We start from the raw sequence: 16596 nt of genomic DNA, 5'->3' as shown, positions 1-16596 counted from the left end.
GAAGAGTCTTGTGCTGAGGACTCGAGGGTGTTCTTGCCGAGGAGGGTCAAGGACCTCCACACGGGAGTCGGCAGCAGGCTCTCGGGGGCTGCGGGGCTGTGGAGAGCTGCCACCCTTGGGGCTCCTTCCCTGCTTCCAGCCATGGCTACTCTTCTCCTGTCCATCTGGGTGAGACAGAATCTGAAGGACAGATTCCCAGCTCCCCTTCAGAGAAGTGATTCCACACTGGCTCCGGTGTGGACGCTGGAAAAGCGAGGAAAGGGGAACATCGGTCGTAAAGGATCCCAGGGCTCAGGAGGCTGAGGCAGGAGGATCGCGAGTTCAAAGCCAGCCTCAGCAACTCAGGGAGACCCTGTCTCTAAATAAAAAACAAAAAGTGCTGGGGATGTGACTCAGTGGTTAGATGTCCCTGGGTTCAATCCCTGGTACCGGAGCTAAAAGAAAAAAAAAAAAATCCCTGGGGTGTGTGAGCATTCACTGTGCAGTTCTCAACAAGTTTTCCATCCATGGAACTTTGAAATGTGTCAGGGTCCAAAAGACCTGGTTTAGTGGGAAAAGGGTATTTTGAGAGAAAGAGGGAAGAAAGGAGAGATTTTTCTTTTTGGGTTCTAGACGATTTTCTAGTTGGGAAGAACTGAACCCTTCTAGAAGCTTGGGCAACCTGCCACCCCCGGAAAAGAAAGACCCAGCAAAACCCTGAGCCTGGCTCTGGAGCTGAGCCTTGGTCCTCTGCCCGAACCTGGCTGGGGCTGGGCCGGGCCCGTCCTCTGCAGGGAGAAGTGGGTTAATTCCCTTCCCCCTCGCACGGAGGCAGGTTGTCCTGTGCGCTCGGTCACCCCCTAACCCTAACCCTAACCCTGGGTGGATCTCCCCAGGCGCTGATGGGAAATACACTTGGGGTTGGCGCCAGGAGAACCCGCGCTCTGGGCGGGCGTCCATCCTGAGGCTGGGGCGGCAGCCGCGGAGGCTGAGCTCTCCCTGGTGCAGAAGACCAGCGGGAGCCTGCGGAGCCTGGGCGGCTCACCGTCCCCTCCTTCTCGTCAGCCTGGCCTCTGTCACCACCTTACGGGGTGACCTGGCCAGGCGGTCCGACTGGTCACTCCCGACTGGCTCCTGTCCTTCCGCCCCGGCGCTTCGGCTTCTTAACTCCTGCCTTAGGAAACCTGCTGGCACCTCGAGTCGTGGTCCTGCAGGGTCTGTTGTCCTCGCTGGGTGGGCTTCACCATGGAGGAGCGGGAGACCCTGAATGCGCGGGGTCTGCGGATGCGCTGAGCAGGGACGAGGCCAGACCCTCTCCACATCCTTGTCTGGATAGGACAGAGGTCACATCGGTTTCCCCCGGTTTGTTGCTGTGCTCAGGTCCATCCCTGTCCTCAGAGAAGTGCCTGAGGTGTCACCGGCGCTGGCTCAGGCTCTGACTCAAGGCCCTCTGACGCAGTGCCTTCTGGGACCGCAGAGGGGCTTCTGTCCGTGGGGAGTTTCTGCTGGCTCCTCCCCAGGAGGACGAGGTCCTGGGACGCTCACCTCCCTGTACATGGAGTGAGGCTGGCCATTTTCTGCTGGTCAGCTGCAGAGGCCCTCCTACCCCTACAGCAACTTGGTAGCAGGACGGCAGAATGTCACTGGCCTGTCAGATACAATGCAAAGCCTCATGCCAACTCTTAAGGTCCATCATGGCCTGGCCTCCCTGTTATAGTGGCTTTAAGATGAATGATTTCAGTTTTCAGAAAAGTACTTTCCAAAACTATTGTAATAGATAAAGACGCAAAGCTCTCTGGGAACGAGGAGGAAACAGGAGGATGGAGTAGACGCTACTTAGCCTGGGGTTCTTCCGCTCTTCCTGGCTGTTTGCTAGCTTGACACTGTTTGCTCATTAGAGGTCCAGAGTTTGGATTGGGAGGCTGAGGCAGGAGGATCAAAGTTCAAAGCCAGCCTTAGTAATTTAGCGAGGTCCTAAGCAACTCAGCGAGACCCTGTGTCTAAATAAAATATAAAAGTGGACTGGGGATGTGGCTCAGTGGTTAAGCACCCTGGGTTCCATCCTGGTACCAAAAACAGAAAGTCCAGAGTGAGAGAACAGAGCCCATCCCCATGGTTGCTGTGTTGGTCTCAGAGGACCACAGCAGCTAGAGGAGCAAGCCGTTGCTGGACTGCTGGCCAGCACCATGTGGGTGGGATTTCTAGGCATACCATATCCCTTTTTGTCACCGAGTGCCAGGGACATGACGGGGAAGCCATGTGTATTTGGGTCTGCCCTTGTCATAGGCTGGCCATTGCCCTTTAGCTCAGGCGTGGGCTCTCCCAGGACCAGGGCAGCTGGACTCTCGGGTGACCTATCTTGGCGTGACTCCTCAGGAAGGAATGTCCGCTCCGATGGCCATTCTGATTTCTGTTTGGAAAGCTTATCCTCAGTTGCTGAGAAATGAAAAAAGAAAATATTCTCTGTTTTGGTTGGAGCCTCACAAAACCCAAGTGGAACATTCTCCTGCTCCCTGGGCAGTGGCAGTTAACTGGCGAGCACTGTTCAGGGAGCAGGGCTGAGTTCTTCTGGCCTCCTGAGGGACAGGAGACAGGCACAGGCAGGAGGGACGAGCGGCTGGGGGAGGCGGACATTCGGAAGCAAGAAGACATGCACCTCACTGGGTGCAGTGGCACAGGCCTGTCACCCCAGCAGCTCAAGAGGCTGAGGCAGGAGGACTGAGAGTTCAAAGCCAGCCTCAGCAAAAGCGAGGTGCTAAGCAACTTGGTGAGACCCTGTCTCTAAATAAAACACAACATAGGGCTGGGGATGTGGCTCAGTGGTCCAGTGCCTCTGGGTTCAACCCCTGGTACCCTCCTGCCCCTCCCCCATCCAAAAAAGAAGACATGCAGCTTGGCCAAGTCAAAAAATAGCCGCCGTAAAGACTTCTTAGAACTTGTCGCAGAGTTTAGATCAAAGTCCCAGACTGAGTTTGGACGTTCCAAGTAGCTTATTGGGAAAGTGTCCTCGCCAGGGTCAGGAAAAGGTGAGAAGGTGTCCCCAGGGTAACACAGGAGCAGAGTCTGAGGACAAGGGCCCAGTGCAGCCTCTGGACCAGTGTCTCTGTCAGAAGCTGCACTTGGTAGACTCTCCAGGCAGGTGGTTCCAGGTCAGGACGGGAGCTGCAGGGAAGAGCGTCTCCCTGGCCAGCTGGCTGGTGTTGGTGTCCCACGCTGTGGGTGGTGACGGATGTCCCCGTCTGTCCAGGCAGCACTCTTCCGGGGCCTTCTGTGCTGAGTGCCCTCTTCTTTCTTTCAGCCACATCAACAGTGACAGCTTTCTGTGTGACTGCCAGCTGAAGTGGCTGCCCCCGTGGCTCGTGGGCAGGACGCTGCAGGCCTTTGTGACAGCCACCTGTGCCCACCCAGAGTCGCTGAAGGGCCAGAGCATTTTCTCAGTGCCGCCGGAGAGCTTCGTGTGTGGTAAGACCTCGGGAGAATTCTTTTCTGCAGGAAGGGCGAGGAGGCAGGAGGGACGCCCCACTGTGGGGACGCCCCACCGCGCGGGTCTTCGGAGGCGCCGTGCGAGGCTCGCTGACGGTCAGCGTGCGGGGCCGCAGGAGGTGGCGCGTGTTCCAGGGGCTCCCTGCCCTGCTGTCGCTGGGAGTCCACCCAGCGCGGGAGACTGGGGTTTAGCGTGCGTCGTCCCCGCCCGGCAACGAGCGGTTCCGCACAGGAAGGTCGCCCTCAACTCGCCGCCGTGGAGATCACCCCTCCGTGTCCACCTGCGCTCCCGCGGCTTCTCCGAACCCCCGGCGTCTGCAGGGGTAGCTTGAAATGCCGCCGTCCTTCCAGTTGTCGGGATGCCATCTTTTTTGACCAGGGGTGCTCAGGACCCAAGTTGGGTTGCAAAGGGTACAGAAAATGCCCAGACGGGACGGCCGCCGCCTCCTGCCACCGAGCCCGAGTCGGGGTCCAGAGGACTCTGAGTTCCCGGCGTTTGCAGGAGCAGGAGTGAGGGGACTCAATGCCCGGCAGGCGCTGCTGGGCCGGGCCCCTCTCCTGCGGGAGGTCCTGCGGGCACCCGCCCCCGCAGCCTGGGGTTCTGGGGGCCGGGGCGTTCCCTGCTGGGGGTGAAAGGTGAGCGTCCTCGTCTCCGTGTGCACCCTCCACCCAGCTGGCCTCCCCGCGCCTGGTGGGGACCTGGGAGAAGTAGCATGGGGAGCAGGTGCCGTCCTCCAGACCTGCCCCTGCGTGGGGTCTGCGGCTGTGCCCAGCCTGAGCTCCCTGGGTGCAGAATGGCCCTGCCGTCTATGGTTCATCCACCCATGGCTCATAGGGCCCTGAATCATGAAGCTCCCTGGATCGAAGCTTCCTCCTGTTCCTGCCCCTGGGCAGCCTTTCCCTGGGACGAGCCAGGGAGCACTTCTGGTCTGCTGCGGCTGCCTATGACCTGGGGCGCCTGCATATTCAGGATCGGGTCCTCCCCCATGTTTTAGCTCAGGCTCTCACCTCAGAAAAACAACCATCTGGTGTTAATGGGTGTCACAAAAACACTTGGCAGGAGATCAGAGTTCCCAGCTCTGTGGGCTCTCCCACACCTTTAAAACAAGTAAGTTGAAAGCGTAACCACCTCACACCCTCTAAGGTGGCAGGTATAGCCAGGTAGGAGCCAGCGCTGGTGAGCGTGGGACACATCTGAACCCTCCTGCACTGCTGGGGGAGTGGATGGGCGATCCCTCTGGAACGCAGCCTTAGCAGCTGCTCATTTAAACAGTCAGGATCAGTTCCACTCCTGGTACGGAGGCCCATCTCATGGAAACCTCTCTACACCTGTGTTCACAGCAGCGTTAGTTATAATATCCGAAAAACGGGAACCCGAGTGCCCACCAGTTGATGGATGAATAAAGAAAAGGTAGCATAGCCAGACGCTGGAATATTATTAAGCCATAAAAGGCAATCCATCCGTCCCTCAGCAAGGAGGAACTCTGAAAATGATAAGCTAAGGGAAAGCCATCAGTCAAAAGGGACCACAGATTCTGCAGTCCATTCCCAGGAAACCTCCAGGATGGGGAAGTCTATGATAGGAGAGGCCCCAGCCTGGGGAGGGAAGGAGGGTGAAGGGAAAGAGCCCCAAAGTGCAGGGATTCTTCAGGAGATGGTAAAAGAGCTTGACTGGTGACGAGCACGCCTGCTTGTGAATACTCTAAAGGCCACTCAGCTGTGAACTTGAAGTGGGCGAGTTGTGGTGTAGGAGAACTGTTGCTCAGGAAGACTTTTAAAATATATATGTGTGTATGATTTACATGTCATGAAAATGCGTCTCTGTGCCGGGCGCAGTGGTGCAGGCTGTCATCCCAGCAGCTCAGGAGGCTGAGGCAGGCAGATGGCGAGTTCAAAGCCAGCCTCAGCAACTTAGCGAGGCCCTAAGCAACTCAGCGAGACCCTGTCTCTAAATAAAATATGAAAAGGGCTGGGGATGTGTCAGTGGTTGATGCCCCTGGATTCAATCCCCGGTACCAAAAGAAAAAAAAAAAATCATCTCTTTAAAGTGTGAACTTTGGCTTTAGAATATTCAAAACGTGTCATCATTGCCACTGTCTGTAACATTTTCATCACCTCTAAGACAGCCCACAGGCCTGCGCCTTAGCGAGTACGCCCACTCCCCTGGCCCCAGCCCTCCAGTCGCTGATCCTCGTCATGCCCCTGACCTGCTGTTCTGGACAGTTAGTGAACGAAGCTGGGCAGGGGCAGTGAGTGACCCCGGGTCTCTTCCTCTCGCTTTGCCTGCCGTCCTCCACCAGTGCCGGGGATTGAACCTGGGCCTGAGCTGTCCCCAGTCCTGGGCAGACTTCTGAAGCATGTGTCAGAACTTCCGTTCCCTTTCCCGGGACTGACAAGTCCTGTGGTGTGGACAGGCGTTCCTCAGAGGGTGGATATTAGATGGGGCCTGCCTTGGGGATTTTAGGATTCACGTTGGTGTGAACATCCACGTGCTAGTTATCATGTGAATTCTCTTGGGATGGTACCTGGAATGGAATCTTTGGGTCATATGGTAGCTCTGTGTTTGACCAAAGAACTGTCATAAATTGTTTTTCCAAAGTGGCTTCAGGATTTTACACACCTACTGGCAGTGTACGAGGATGCTGGTTTCTCCTCACGCCTGCTGATGTTTGCTATCTTCCTTTTTCTTTTTCTTTTTTGTACCAGGGATTGAACCCAGGGGTGCTTCACCACTGAGCCACATCCCCAGCCTTTTTGTATTTTATTTAGAGACAGGGTCTCGCTAAGTTGCTTAGCACCTCACCAAGTCGCTGAAGCTGGCTTTGAACTTGCTATCCTCCTGCCTCAGCCTCCTGAGCTGGTGGGATTACAGGCATGCGCCCCTGCACCTGGCTCCACTTGCTGTTTTTTATTTTAGCTGCGTTGGTAGGAGCGAAGTAGACTCTCACGGTACTTTAACATTTCCACAGTGACTTATGACACTGAACAACTTTTCAGGTGCTTGTTGGATTGTGCCTGTCTTCTTTGGAAAAGTAGCTGCTCGAGTCCTTTGTCCATATTCGTTTCTTTTTATTGTGTACCTGTAAGTTATCAATTCTGAATATTAGACCCTCATTAGGCCTGTGATTTTCCAATATTCTTTCCTAGTCTGTGGGTTGTTATTTTTCAGTTTGACAAGTTCTGCAAAAGTTCTAAATTTTTTAAAAAGTATTTTTAGTTGCAAATGGACACGATCCCTTTATTTATTTATATGTGGTGCTGAGGATCCAACCCAGTGCCTCACACATGCTAGGCAAGCGCTCTACCACTGAGCCACAGCCCCAGCCCCAAATTTCAAATTTGAGTGGTGTCAGGTTCTCCATGTTTTCTTTGCTCATTGTGCTTTCAATATCATATTTAAGAGCCACTGCCTGAGACAAGGTCACAAAGATTTACTCCTGTTTTCTTGCAAGTCTTAAACTTCAGCTCTGCTATGACCCTCCCGTTTTGTTCTTTCTCAGGATTGTTTTGCTGTTATGGGTCCCTTGCCACTTCCCTATATGTGTTTGGGTCAACTTGTCAATTTCTGTAATAAAGGAAACCAGGGATTTTCAGAGATTTTATTAAATCTATGGATATACTTGGGGAGTATCGCCACCTTAACAGTTTGTCTTCCCAGTCCATGAACATGGGCTCTTTTTCTTTTTCAAGCTTTCTTTTAGTTTCTTTTATTGTACAAATCTTGTACTTTTATTACAATTATTCCTGTTTTTATTCTATTTCTTATTAAATGGGATTCTTAATTTCATTGTGGAATTTTCACTAACAGTGTATAGAAATGCAATTGAATTTTTTTTTGTATATGGATCTTGTATCCTGCAACTATGCTGACATTATTTATTCTAGAAGTTTCTCAGTGATTTCCTTAGGATTTTCTTTTTATATAATCATTGTTTCTTTTGCAAAAATGACTGTTTTATGTCTTCCTTTCCAATTTGGATGGCTTTTCTTTTCCTCAGCTAATTGCCATGGCTAAGAGCACCATTATAATGTTGAATGTCTTTGATGAGGGCAGACAGCTTTTTTTTTTTTTTTTTAATTTTCAAAAATAAAACCTGGAAGGGGGGGTGTACTGTCTAAGTGTGATAAAACTGTGAATTTTTCTAAGAAGTTAAAGAAGTTTCCTACTTATCCCTAATTTTTTGAGTGTTTTTATCATGAAAAGGTGTTGGATTCTGTCTGGTATGAATGTGTGTGTGTGGTGATTGGGTTTTTTCTCTCTTATTGATAATGGTACTTAACATTGATTTTTGGATGTTAAACCTTGCTTTCCTGGGATCAACCTAACTGGATTATGCAGTTCTTTTTATATGCTGTACATTTCACTTTGCTAGGATTTTTGCTCTAGTTTTTGCATCTATACTTATAAAAGAGATTGTTCTCTAGGTGGTGGTGGTGTGTGTGTGTGTGTGTGATGTTTTTCTTAGGTTTTGTGGTTAGAGTAATACTTGCCTTATAAAATAAGTTCAAAAATATTCTCATCTACTTTTCCAAAAAAAGAGCTTTCAGAGGGATTGATTCTCTCTGTAAATGTTTGGTGGAATTCACTAATGTAGCCACTTGAGTCTGGGCTTTTCTTTGTAGGAAATTTTTAAATTATTAGTTGAGTGTCTCGTTAATGTGGATCCAGAATTTCTGTTTCTTGAGTCAGTTTGAGGTTCAGCCAGTGGTCTGATTAGCAGGTGCACACTTGCTAGGGCGTGCCCGGAGTCCTCTGGCTTGACAGGTCAGCGGTAGTCGCCCTGTTTTGTGTAATCAGTGTCTTCTCCCCTGCCCCCCAGTCAAGCTGAAGGCTTTTGGATTTTGTTGATATTTGATCTTCTCATTTTTCCATCCTCATTCTTTCATTTCTGTCCAGACCATTATTAGTGCCTTCTTCCTGCTTGCTCTGGGCATAGTTTACTCTTCTTTTCCCAGTCACCAAGCTGGGTTATTACTCCCAGACTTCCAGCGGTACGGCCGTGAGCACCGGCTTAGCCGCAGCTTCCTCAGCTTGACGCGGTGTCTTCGTTGGACACGAACCATCTTCTACCCCTGCGGTTTCGTCTTTGCAATGTAGAAGTGCACCGTTGAATTTCCACAAGTTGCTTTTCGAATACTCTCCTCACTGTTGATGTAAAAGTCATTCTGTTGTCATCAGAAAAGACACTGTGTGATTTCCATCCTTTTAAATTTACTGGGACCTGTGTTTTGACCTAAAACACAGTCTGCCCTGGAGATGGTTCCACTCCCACTTCAGAGTGTGCTGCCATTAGCGGGTGTGGACGGGTCACATCTGTTTGGTTGCTAGTGCTGCTCAAGCCTTCTTCCTCCTCGTCCACCTGCCTAGTTTTTCTGGCCGTTATCGGAAATAGAGGATTATTGCTACATTGTCTGTTTTTCTCTTCGGTTCTGGCAGGTTTTACTGTACCTTTTTTGTAAAGCTCTGCTAGGTGCATATGATTTTTATGTCACCTGATGGATGGACTCGTTTACATGATCAAATACCTGGTCTGAGATGGGTGGCTATTCGTTTACTTGTGCCTTGGGATCTAAACTGCCTCTCGAAGGTCGAGTGTACTGGGTCATGTTTTTTGAAGGTATCCTTGCCTTTTGACCAGAGTGTTGAAATTCATTTACTTTTAATGTAATTAATGATAAGGTAAAATTCACTGCTGTTTGTCTCCTGTTTGGTTATCTTTCTTTTTCTGAATTGCTCCAATTTTTAAATTTTTGTATCAAGTAGATATTTTCTGATGTGCCATTTGAATTCCCTTTTTGTCTGTGTGTGTGTGTGCGCGCTTATTTTCTTTGTGGGTTGCCATGGGGATTAAAATTAAATGTTAAAACAGTTGTTAAAATTAATAATGAAATTAACTAAGGTGTTTGCAAACATTTTGTTCTAAAGTCTGTTCTCCTTATACATATTATGTCTTCATATAGCACAAGTCCACCAACAGCGGTTTTACAATGGCCGCTTTACGTGGTTACTTTTCAGATCTGAAAATGAGTCACAAACACAAGGAAGCTTTGCTGTCTTCTGTATTATTTCTGTCTTCCGATGTTGTTTTTAATTTCTTTGTGTGGCCAGTGTGCTTCAATTTCAGCCTGCAGGATTCCTTTCAGTATTTCCTGTAGGGAAGGTCCGGCAGCAGTACATTGTCTGTTAGGATATTTTTTAAAATCTGGGAAAGTTTTGATTTTGTCCTTAGTTTTGAAAGATAGTTTTGCTGGATAAGGGATTTTCAGTCTTTTTAAGTACTTTGTGTCTTCCCACTACCTTTTGACTCCATGGTTCCTCAAGAGAAATCAGCTACTAATGTTTTAGGGGATCCCGTGTATGTGATAAGCTGTTTTTCTTGTGCTGTTTTCAAGATTCTTGGTCTCTGGTATTTGACAGCTTGACTATGGTGAATGTAGGCCTTTTGAATTAATTCTGCTTGGAGTTTATTAAACTTTTGGGGAAGTGGATGCATGTTTTCCATCCAATTTTATGTTTGGGTCCATTATAGCTTCAAAAATACTCTCTCTTCCTTTTCCTTTTGTGATCTCCCGGGACTCCCAGTACTGGTGTGCGTTTTGCTCTTGCACAGACCTCTGCAGTTCCGTTTATTTTCTTCATCCTTTAGTTCCTCAGACTGGATAATCTCTCCTGACCTGTCTCAAGTTCGCTGACTCACCTACAAGCTCAGTTCTGCTGAGCCCTCCAAAGTAGGTTTTTATTTCAGTTGCTATACTTTGAAACACCATGGTTTGAATCTGGTTCATTTTTATGTTTTCTGTTTATTAATCATTTCTCTTTGTAAGAAAGCGTTCTCATGCTTTAATTCTCTCAGACATAGTTTCTTTTAGTTTTTCAAGTATTTTTATAATAGCTGATATTGTCTTATTTAATAAGTCCAAGATCTCTGCTTCCTTGGGGACAGTTTGTATTGACCAGGTTATTTTGACCTGTTTCATAAGTGGTTGTTGAAAATTGGGCATTTATGATAAAATAATATGCTGGGCCCGGTGGCACACACCTGTAATCCCAGTGACTTGTAATCCCACTGACTCAGGAGGCTGAGGCAGGAGGATGGTGAGTTCAAAACCAGGCTCAACAACTGAGGGAGGCCCTAAGCAACTCAGTGAGACCCTGTCTCTAAATGAAATACTGGGGACGTGGCTCAGTGGTTGAGTGCCCCTGAGTTCAATCCCTGGTAAAATAAATAAATAAGTATTTATCTATCTAGATAAATAAATAACATAGACAAATAAAATAGATAGATAAATAAAATAACATAACATAACGCGGCGAGTCCCGAAATCGGATTCTCCTGTCCTGCCCTGGTGCTCCTTGTCCCATCAGTTTATTTGGGGCCTTTCCTAGACGAGTGTCACGGAGCCTGCTCAGTATAGCCCCCCAAGTTCCCGCTTGGTTTGCTTAGTGAGTAGCCAGTGACTGCACACAGACGTCCTTGGGTCACCAAGTCCATATTCGCCACCCAGCCGCGTGTGCTGGCGTACACCACTACCCCCTGCTTGTGCACGTCCTCCAGCTCAGCACAGAAGCAAGGCCCCTCGGCTCTGTCCAGGGTGTGTGTGCAGCTCTGCACGGGTGTGTGGCCTTCCAGATTCCTGGGGCCCAGTGCCGCCGTCTTGTTCACTGGCTTCCTTCTGGTTTCTTGACCAGTCTCCTGTGTGCCCTGCCGGGTGTGGTGGCCTCCACAGTGGTGTGGCTGAACAGCGGGGGTGGGGCTTCCTCTGGTGAGACTTCCTCCTGAGTGGGGCTTTCCAGGTTGTGGCCTGACCGGTCACACGGCGACACTGCTCTGAGGGAGCCTTTTGAGGAGCTCCATCTGCCCCCTCCGTGGTGGGTTTCCAGGCGGTCGCAGAGCTGGCCCGGGCCGTGGGACTCGGGATAGCTTCGAACACCAGGGAGCTCATTTTCTTTCTGAGATGCGTCCGTTTTCTTAGTCTACGCTCGACAGATCGTTGTGTTTGGTTTTCCAGAAATCAGAGCAGTTGATTGGACCATTTTGTGCAGTATTTTCATCATTTTAAGGGAGTACAGATTTCTGGAGGTCCCGGCGTTCTGGAAGGCTCCGTGCCAGTCCTTCGTGCGGCTGTGACCTCTGTGTCTTGGTGTAAGAGTCAGCAGACACAGTGGGTGTGGTCCTCAAGGACGCCGCTGGCTGGCTGGCTTGGTGACCGAGAGCTGGTGGGCCCATGAACGCGCTCACGGCCTCTCCCTGGGGGCCTGCTGCCGGGGCGTGGCTCTCATGGCGTCTGGTGGGGCCCAGCGAGGTCTGGCCCAGTTTCGTGCAGCATGAAGCAGCCGGTCCCTGCGCCTGCTCAGCTGGGTGGCTCATAGTGGCCCCTCTCTCCCCAGATGACTTCCCAAAGCCACAGATCATCACCCAGCCAGAGACGACCACCGCCGTGGTGGGCAAGGACATCCGGTTCACGTGCTCGGCGGCCAGCAGCAGCAGCTCCCCCATGACCTTCGCCTGGAAGAAGGACAACGAGGTTCTGGTCAACGCGGACATGGAGAACTTCGCCCACGTCCGCGCGCAGGACGGGGAAGTGATGGAGTACACCACCATCCTGCACCTCCGGCGCGTCACTTTCGGGCACGAGGGCCGCTACCAGTGTGTCATCACCAACCACTTTGGCTCCACCTACTCGCACAAGGCCCGGCTCACGGTGAATGGTACGGAAGTGCCCCCTCTGGTCTCCCCTGGGCACCCCGCTCCGACTGCTGTCCCACAGGGTTGCCAGGGTCCAGGCATCCCTGGGTCCTGGGGAAGCTGCGCCCTTGGAGTGGGTGGCACAGCTGTGGAACAGAGGCCAGCCTGGGCAGGGGCAGTTCCCTGCCTCTCTGAAGGCAGCAGAGCAGGACTGGCGTTGGGGAGGTTGGGACAAGGTCCTGTACTCAGGGACCAGGTTGCTGCCTGTCAGAGTGGCTCTCTCAAAGTCAGGGCTGCTGTTTGCGGAGAGAGGGAGGGGAAGGAGCCGGCATCGGGGAGACTTTTCTGATCATTGAAGTGCCAGTGAAAAAGAGTTGGCTGGTGGGTCACCAGAAGTGTCTGCGGGCCATGCTGTCAGCCCTGCAGGCCACAGAACAAACTTTACTGCACTCTGGCGGGGCTGTCTTGGCATGTTCTGAGGGAGGCCTCACCGCCACCTTAAGACTCAGGCAACCGAGCTGCTCTCTACCAGGGCAGGTTTTTAAAAGTTAATAATTAAATTAATTTTATTTTTTATTTTTTTGGTACCAGGGATTGAACCCAGGGTGCTTAACCACTGAGCCACACCCCCAGCCCTATTTTATATTTTATTTAGAGACAGGGACTCACTGAGTTGCTCAGGGACTCACTGGGCTGAGGCTGGCTTTGAACTCATGATCCTCCTGCCTCAGCCTCCTGGGCCACCGGATGACAGGCGTGCTCCTTTGTGCTGCTGACCAGGGCAGCTTTGACAGTGGTGATGCCTGACGTGCAGCAGCGTGGCCCTCAGCGTGGCCCTCAGCCACGGTGCTGGGTGGAGGCACGCCCACCTTCCCCTGTAACTCCAGCTCAGTGGGTGGGCGCGTCTGTTTCCCGGGCTCCCTCCTGGTGGCCAGTGAAGGCAGGCCAGCATCAGGCCCCTGCTCCTGGGGTCCCACCTGTATAGACCGGTTGCCATGAGGCGCAGTAAGGCAGAATGTTCCAGCAGGAGCCTCGAGGCTCTGTCACCAGCTGGAGGGGGAGGTGGATGGAAGTGCCGTGCCGTGGCGGGAGCCGCTGGGAGGCTCGCTGCTCCTGACCAGGGCTCAAGCGGGAGGTAGCAGCCCTCGCCCAGGCAACTGCGGGCCCTTCCAGAGGCTTTCCCTGCCTCTGCATCTGGCTGTCCCCTTACCTCCCCTTCTGTGCGTTTTTCAGTGCTGCCATCGTTCACCAAAATGCCCCAAGACATCGCCATCCGGACTGGCACCATGGCGCGCCTCGAATGTGCTGCCACCGGCCACCCCAACCCCCAGATTGCCTGGCAGAAGGACGGAGGCACCGACTTCCCCGCAGCTCGGGAGCGACGCATGCACGTCATGCCAGACGACGACGTGTTTTTCATCACTGATGTGAAAATAGACGACATGGGCGTTTACAGCTGTACGGCCCAGAACTCGGCTGGCTCCGTCTCAGCCAACGCCACCCTGACTGTCTTAGGTTGGGCCCCGAGGCACTGTGTGTGGAGGGGGCTTAAATGGCACCTAGAGGAAAGGCCTGGCACTGCTCTGCGAGCTGGGGTGATGGCCGCACATTGCCACGGTTGAAAATTTGGGACTGCCTTTTAGGAATTTTCCTGTTGCTTCAAAAAAATAAAATGAAAGGCCAGAGAAATGCCAGAGCCTGAGAGCAGCTGGGAAGAGTGCAGGAGGGGCGCGGGCTCAGTGAGACGGGAGGCGGGCCGTCCCGGGCAGTCTGGGCACAGGAGAGAGGTAGGCAGCTCCTTCTTGTCGAAGCCAGCCCCACAACCGCACGGGGTCACGCGCGGCACGACCACCCTCTGAAGGCCTGCCGCTCTGGGGGAGACCTCAGACGGCACTTGAGGGATAGGCGCGGTTGTCCTTTTTCTAGAAAACTAAGCAGACTCACAGCAGCTGAGGCCACGTGGTAAGCGTACAATCTCCCCGGCTTCTTGCAGAGACCCCATCCTTGGTGGTACCCTTGGAAGACCGCGTGGTGTCCGTGGGGGAGACGGTGGCCCTCCAGTGCAAAGCGACCGGGAGCCCTTCGCCCCGCATCACCTGGCTCAAGGGGAACCGCCCGCTGAGCCTCACTGACAGGCACCACTTCACCCCCGGCAACCAGCTGCTGGTGGTCCAGAACGTGGTGGTGGAGGACGCGGGCCAGTACACCTGCGAGATGTCCAACACCCTGGGCACCGAGCGCGCTCACAGCCAGCTGAGCATCCTGCCCACGCCTGGCTGCAGGAAGGACGGGACCACCGTGGGCATCTTCACCATCGCCGTGGTATGCAGCATCGTCCTGACGTCGCTGGTCTGGGTGTGCATCATCTACCAAACCAGGAGGAAGAGCGAGGAGTACAGCGTCACCAACACAGGTGGGTGCGGGGCAGTCTTCTGGAGAGGAGGAGCAGGAAGCCAGGTCCCCTCTGCGCACTGGGAACTCCAAACCTTTGGGAATGTGCTTCTGGGTAGCTGAGGCCCTGGTCATGCCGATGCCATGTTCACGTTCAGGGCAGGGCATGAAGTCGCTGCCTGCCGACCTCTCCTCATGGGCTGGAGGCATCTTGTGTGTCTTGTCACATGGAGGGTTGTCCCTAAGCCTCACGTGTAGTTCTGTCTCTCCTCCTGTCACTCTTCTCCATCTCCTGTAGTCCCAGACATCTGGGCTCAGGTATGGCTCGGGTCTGGGAAGGCCTCTTGCTGCGCCGACTCCGCCCAGTCTCTGCAGGGCTGCCATGGCTGTTGCCGGGGGATCCTGTTTGGGGACTTGACAGTGAATACACATGCCATGTGTTGTCACTGCAAACCTGATATTTCATCGTCTCCTCTCCTTGCAGATGAAACCATCGTGCCACCAGATGTTCCAAGCTACCTCTCTTCTCAGGGGACCCTTTCTGACCGGCAGGAAACGGTGGTCAGGACTGAAGGTGGCCATCGGGCCAACGGGCACATCGAGAGCAATGGTAAGGCCTCTGATACAGTGACTGTCCCCCACAGGCGGAGGTGGCCTCCACCTCCTCCCAAGATAAGTATCTGGCATTAGATGGGAAACGTCAGGTGAACGAGGTGGCTGCCTGGCCAGGGCCTCTGCTCTTTGGCTCAGTCCTGGTTCGTACAAGTTCTGCAGAGGTTGTAACATCCCGTCCCTCAGGAAGTCACCGCCTTGGACTGAGCACTGTATCCTAGTCAGGATAAGGTAGGACTGCTGCCAGTAACAGCTGCAGGGGACATCCCAGGTCCTGAAACCAAGCCATTGCTTGCACAGTTGACCCTTTGTATCCATGGGTTCAAGTACCCACAGACTAGAATCATTCTGGGGAAAAAAAATGCATGAATATGTAGAATTCCTGCCTTGTTATTATAATACAGTAACCAGCTATTTACATAAAGTCTAATTTTATGAGGCATGATGCTTCATCTCGAAGTGACTTACGTGGGATGATGTATGTAGATTATGTGCAAATAGCACGTCATTCTATACCAGGGACTCGATCGGGTCTGGATCTTAGTGTCCACATGGGGCTGTGGCACCAGCCCCCCGGGTACAGAGGGGTGAGAGTGCAGGTCTGCTCTGATTCCAGCCTCAGGGCGCTGTTGGGGCGGGAGGTTGGGGAGCTTGCTGGGCTGCAGGCTGAGCCTGAGCGCTGCTCCTCTACCGTGGCTGCAGGTGCTGAAGGGCTGCCTGCTGGGGAAGGGTACAGGCCCCCTGCCGGCCTTCATGGGGGCACAATGACAACCGGCCATCTACAGAAAAGACTAGCAGCAGCCTTGCCCGTTGTGTCCCCGAGCCAAGCCGCTGCTGACTATTGCAGGTGTGTGTCTGAGAGATGCAGGCCTCTTCCCAGAGGTGGACGTTCACGGTGTCACGTGCAGGCAGCCCAAGCTCTGCGTGGGATTCAGCAAAGAGCCCTGGAAAGTGACAGAGAAGGCCAGTGCGAGTGCGACACCTGGTCCACCTAAGATGGGTAGGTGAAGCTTTCATCAGGAAAACTAGTGCCTTTTTGAGATTGAAATTTGGGTCGACTCACTAAATGAAGAGGGAGACCTTCACTTCGGTCTGGTACTCGCTGAGTTCAGCATTTAGTGTCTCAACAGGAAGCTCTGGCCTCGTGCCCTTTTAATTCCAGAAGAGTGTGTCTCGGGTCTCTTAGATGCTGTCTATGGTGTGGCAAACCTGAGCGAGAATAAGAATTTTCTAGAATAAGAAGCAACACAAGGGGCAAGGCCCAAACAAAGGTGGAGTTTTAGTACCTGTTCACCAGGACTATTTTGATTTTAAATTTCTAATTGTTCAGAAAACTCTCAACCCTGCATGGTACCTAATTCTACTGATAGGGCTTGTTTTTCTTCTTTCCTTCTTTTTGCCCGTGATCAAGGTAGCATGACTACATCCTCTAAGTACAAGATTA

At 52.2% G+C, this 16596-nt stretch overlaps 1 protein-coding gene across 1 annotated transcript in view; it reads left to right on the top strand.

The window, feature by feature from the left end:
* The window catches only part of LRIG1 (leucine rich repeats and immunoglobulin like domains 1), a 129866-nt gene that overhangs the window by 111113 nt on the left and 2157 nt on the right, over positions 1–16596 (top strand). Inside the window, exons 12-17 of the mRNA XM_079114384.1 lie at positions 3278–3441; positions 11852–12172; positions 13383–13664; positions 14143–14562; positions 15025–15150; positions 16000–16152. Coding sequence (XP_078970510.1) covers positions 3278–3441; positions 11852–12172; positions 13383–13664; positions 14143–14562; positions 15025–15150; positions 16000–16152 — 1466 coding nt within the window. The remainder of the gene's footprint in view (positions 1–3277; positions 3442–11851; positions 12173–13382; positions 13665–14142; positions 14563–15024; positions 15151–15999; positions 16153–16596) is intronic.

This window comes from Sciurus vulgaris (genome assembly GCF_902686455.1).
Source record: "Sciurus vulgaris genome assembly, chromosome: 16".
NCBI classification, from domain to species: Eukaryota; Metazoa; Chordata; class Mammalia; order Rodentia; family Sciuridae; genus Sciurus; species Sciurus vulgaris.
This window is presented reverse-complemented; position numbering and strand designations above follow the sequence as displayed.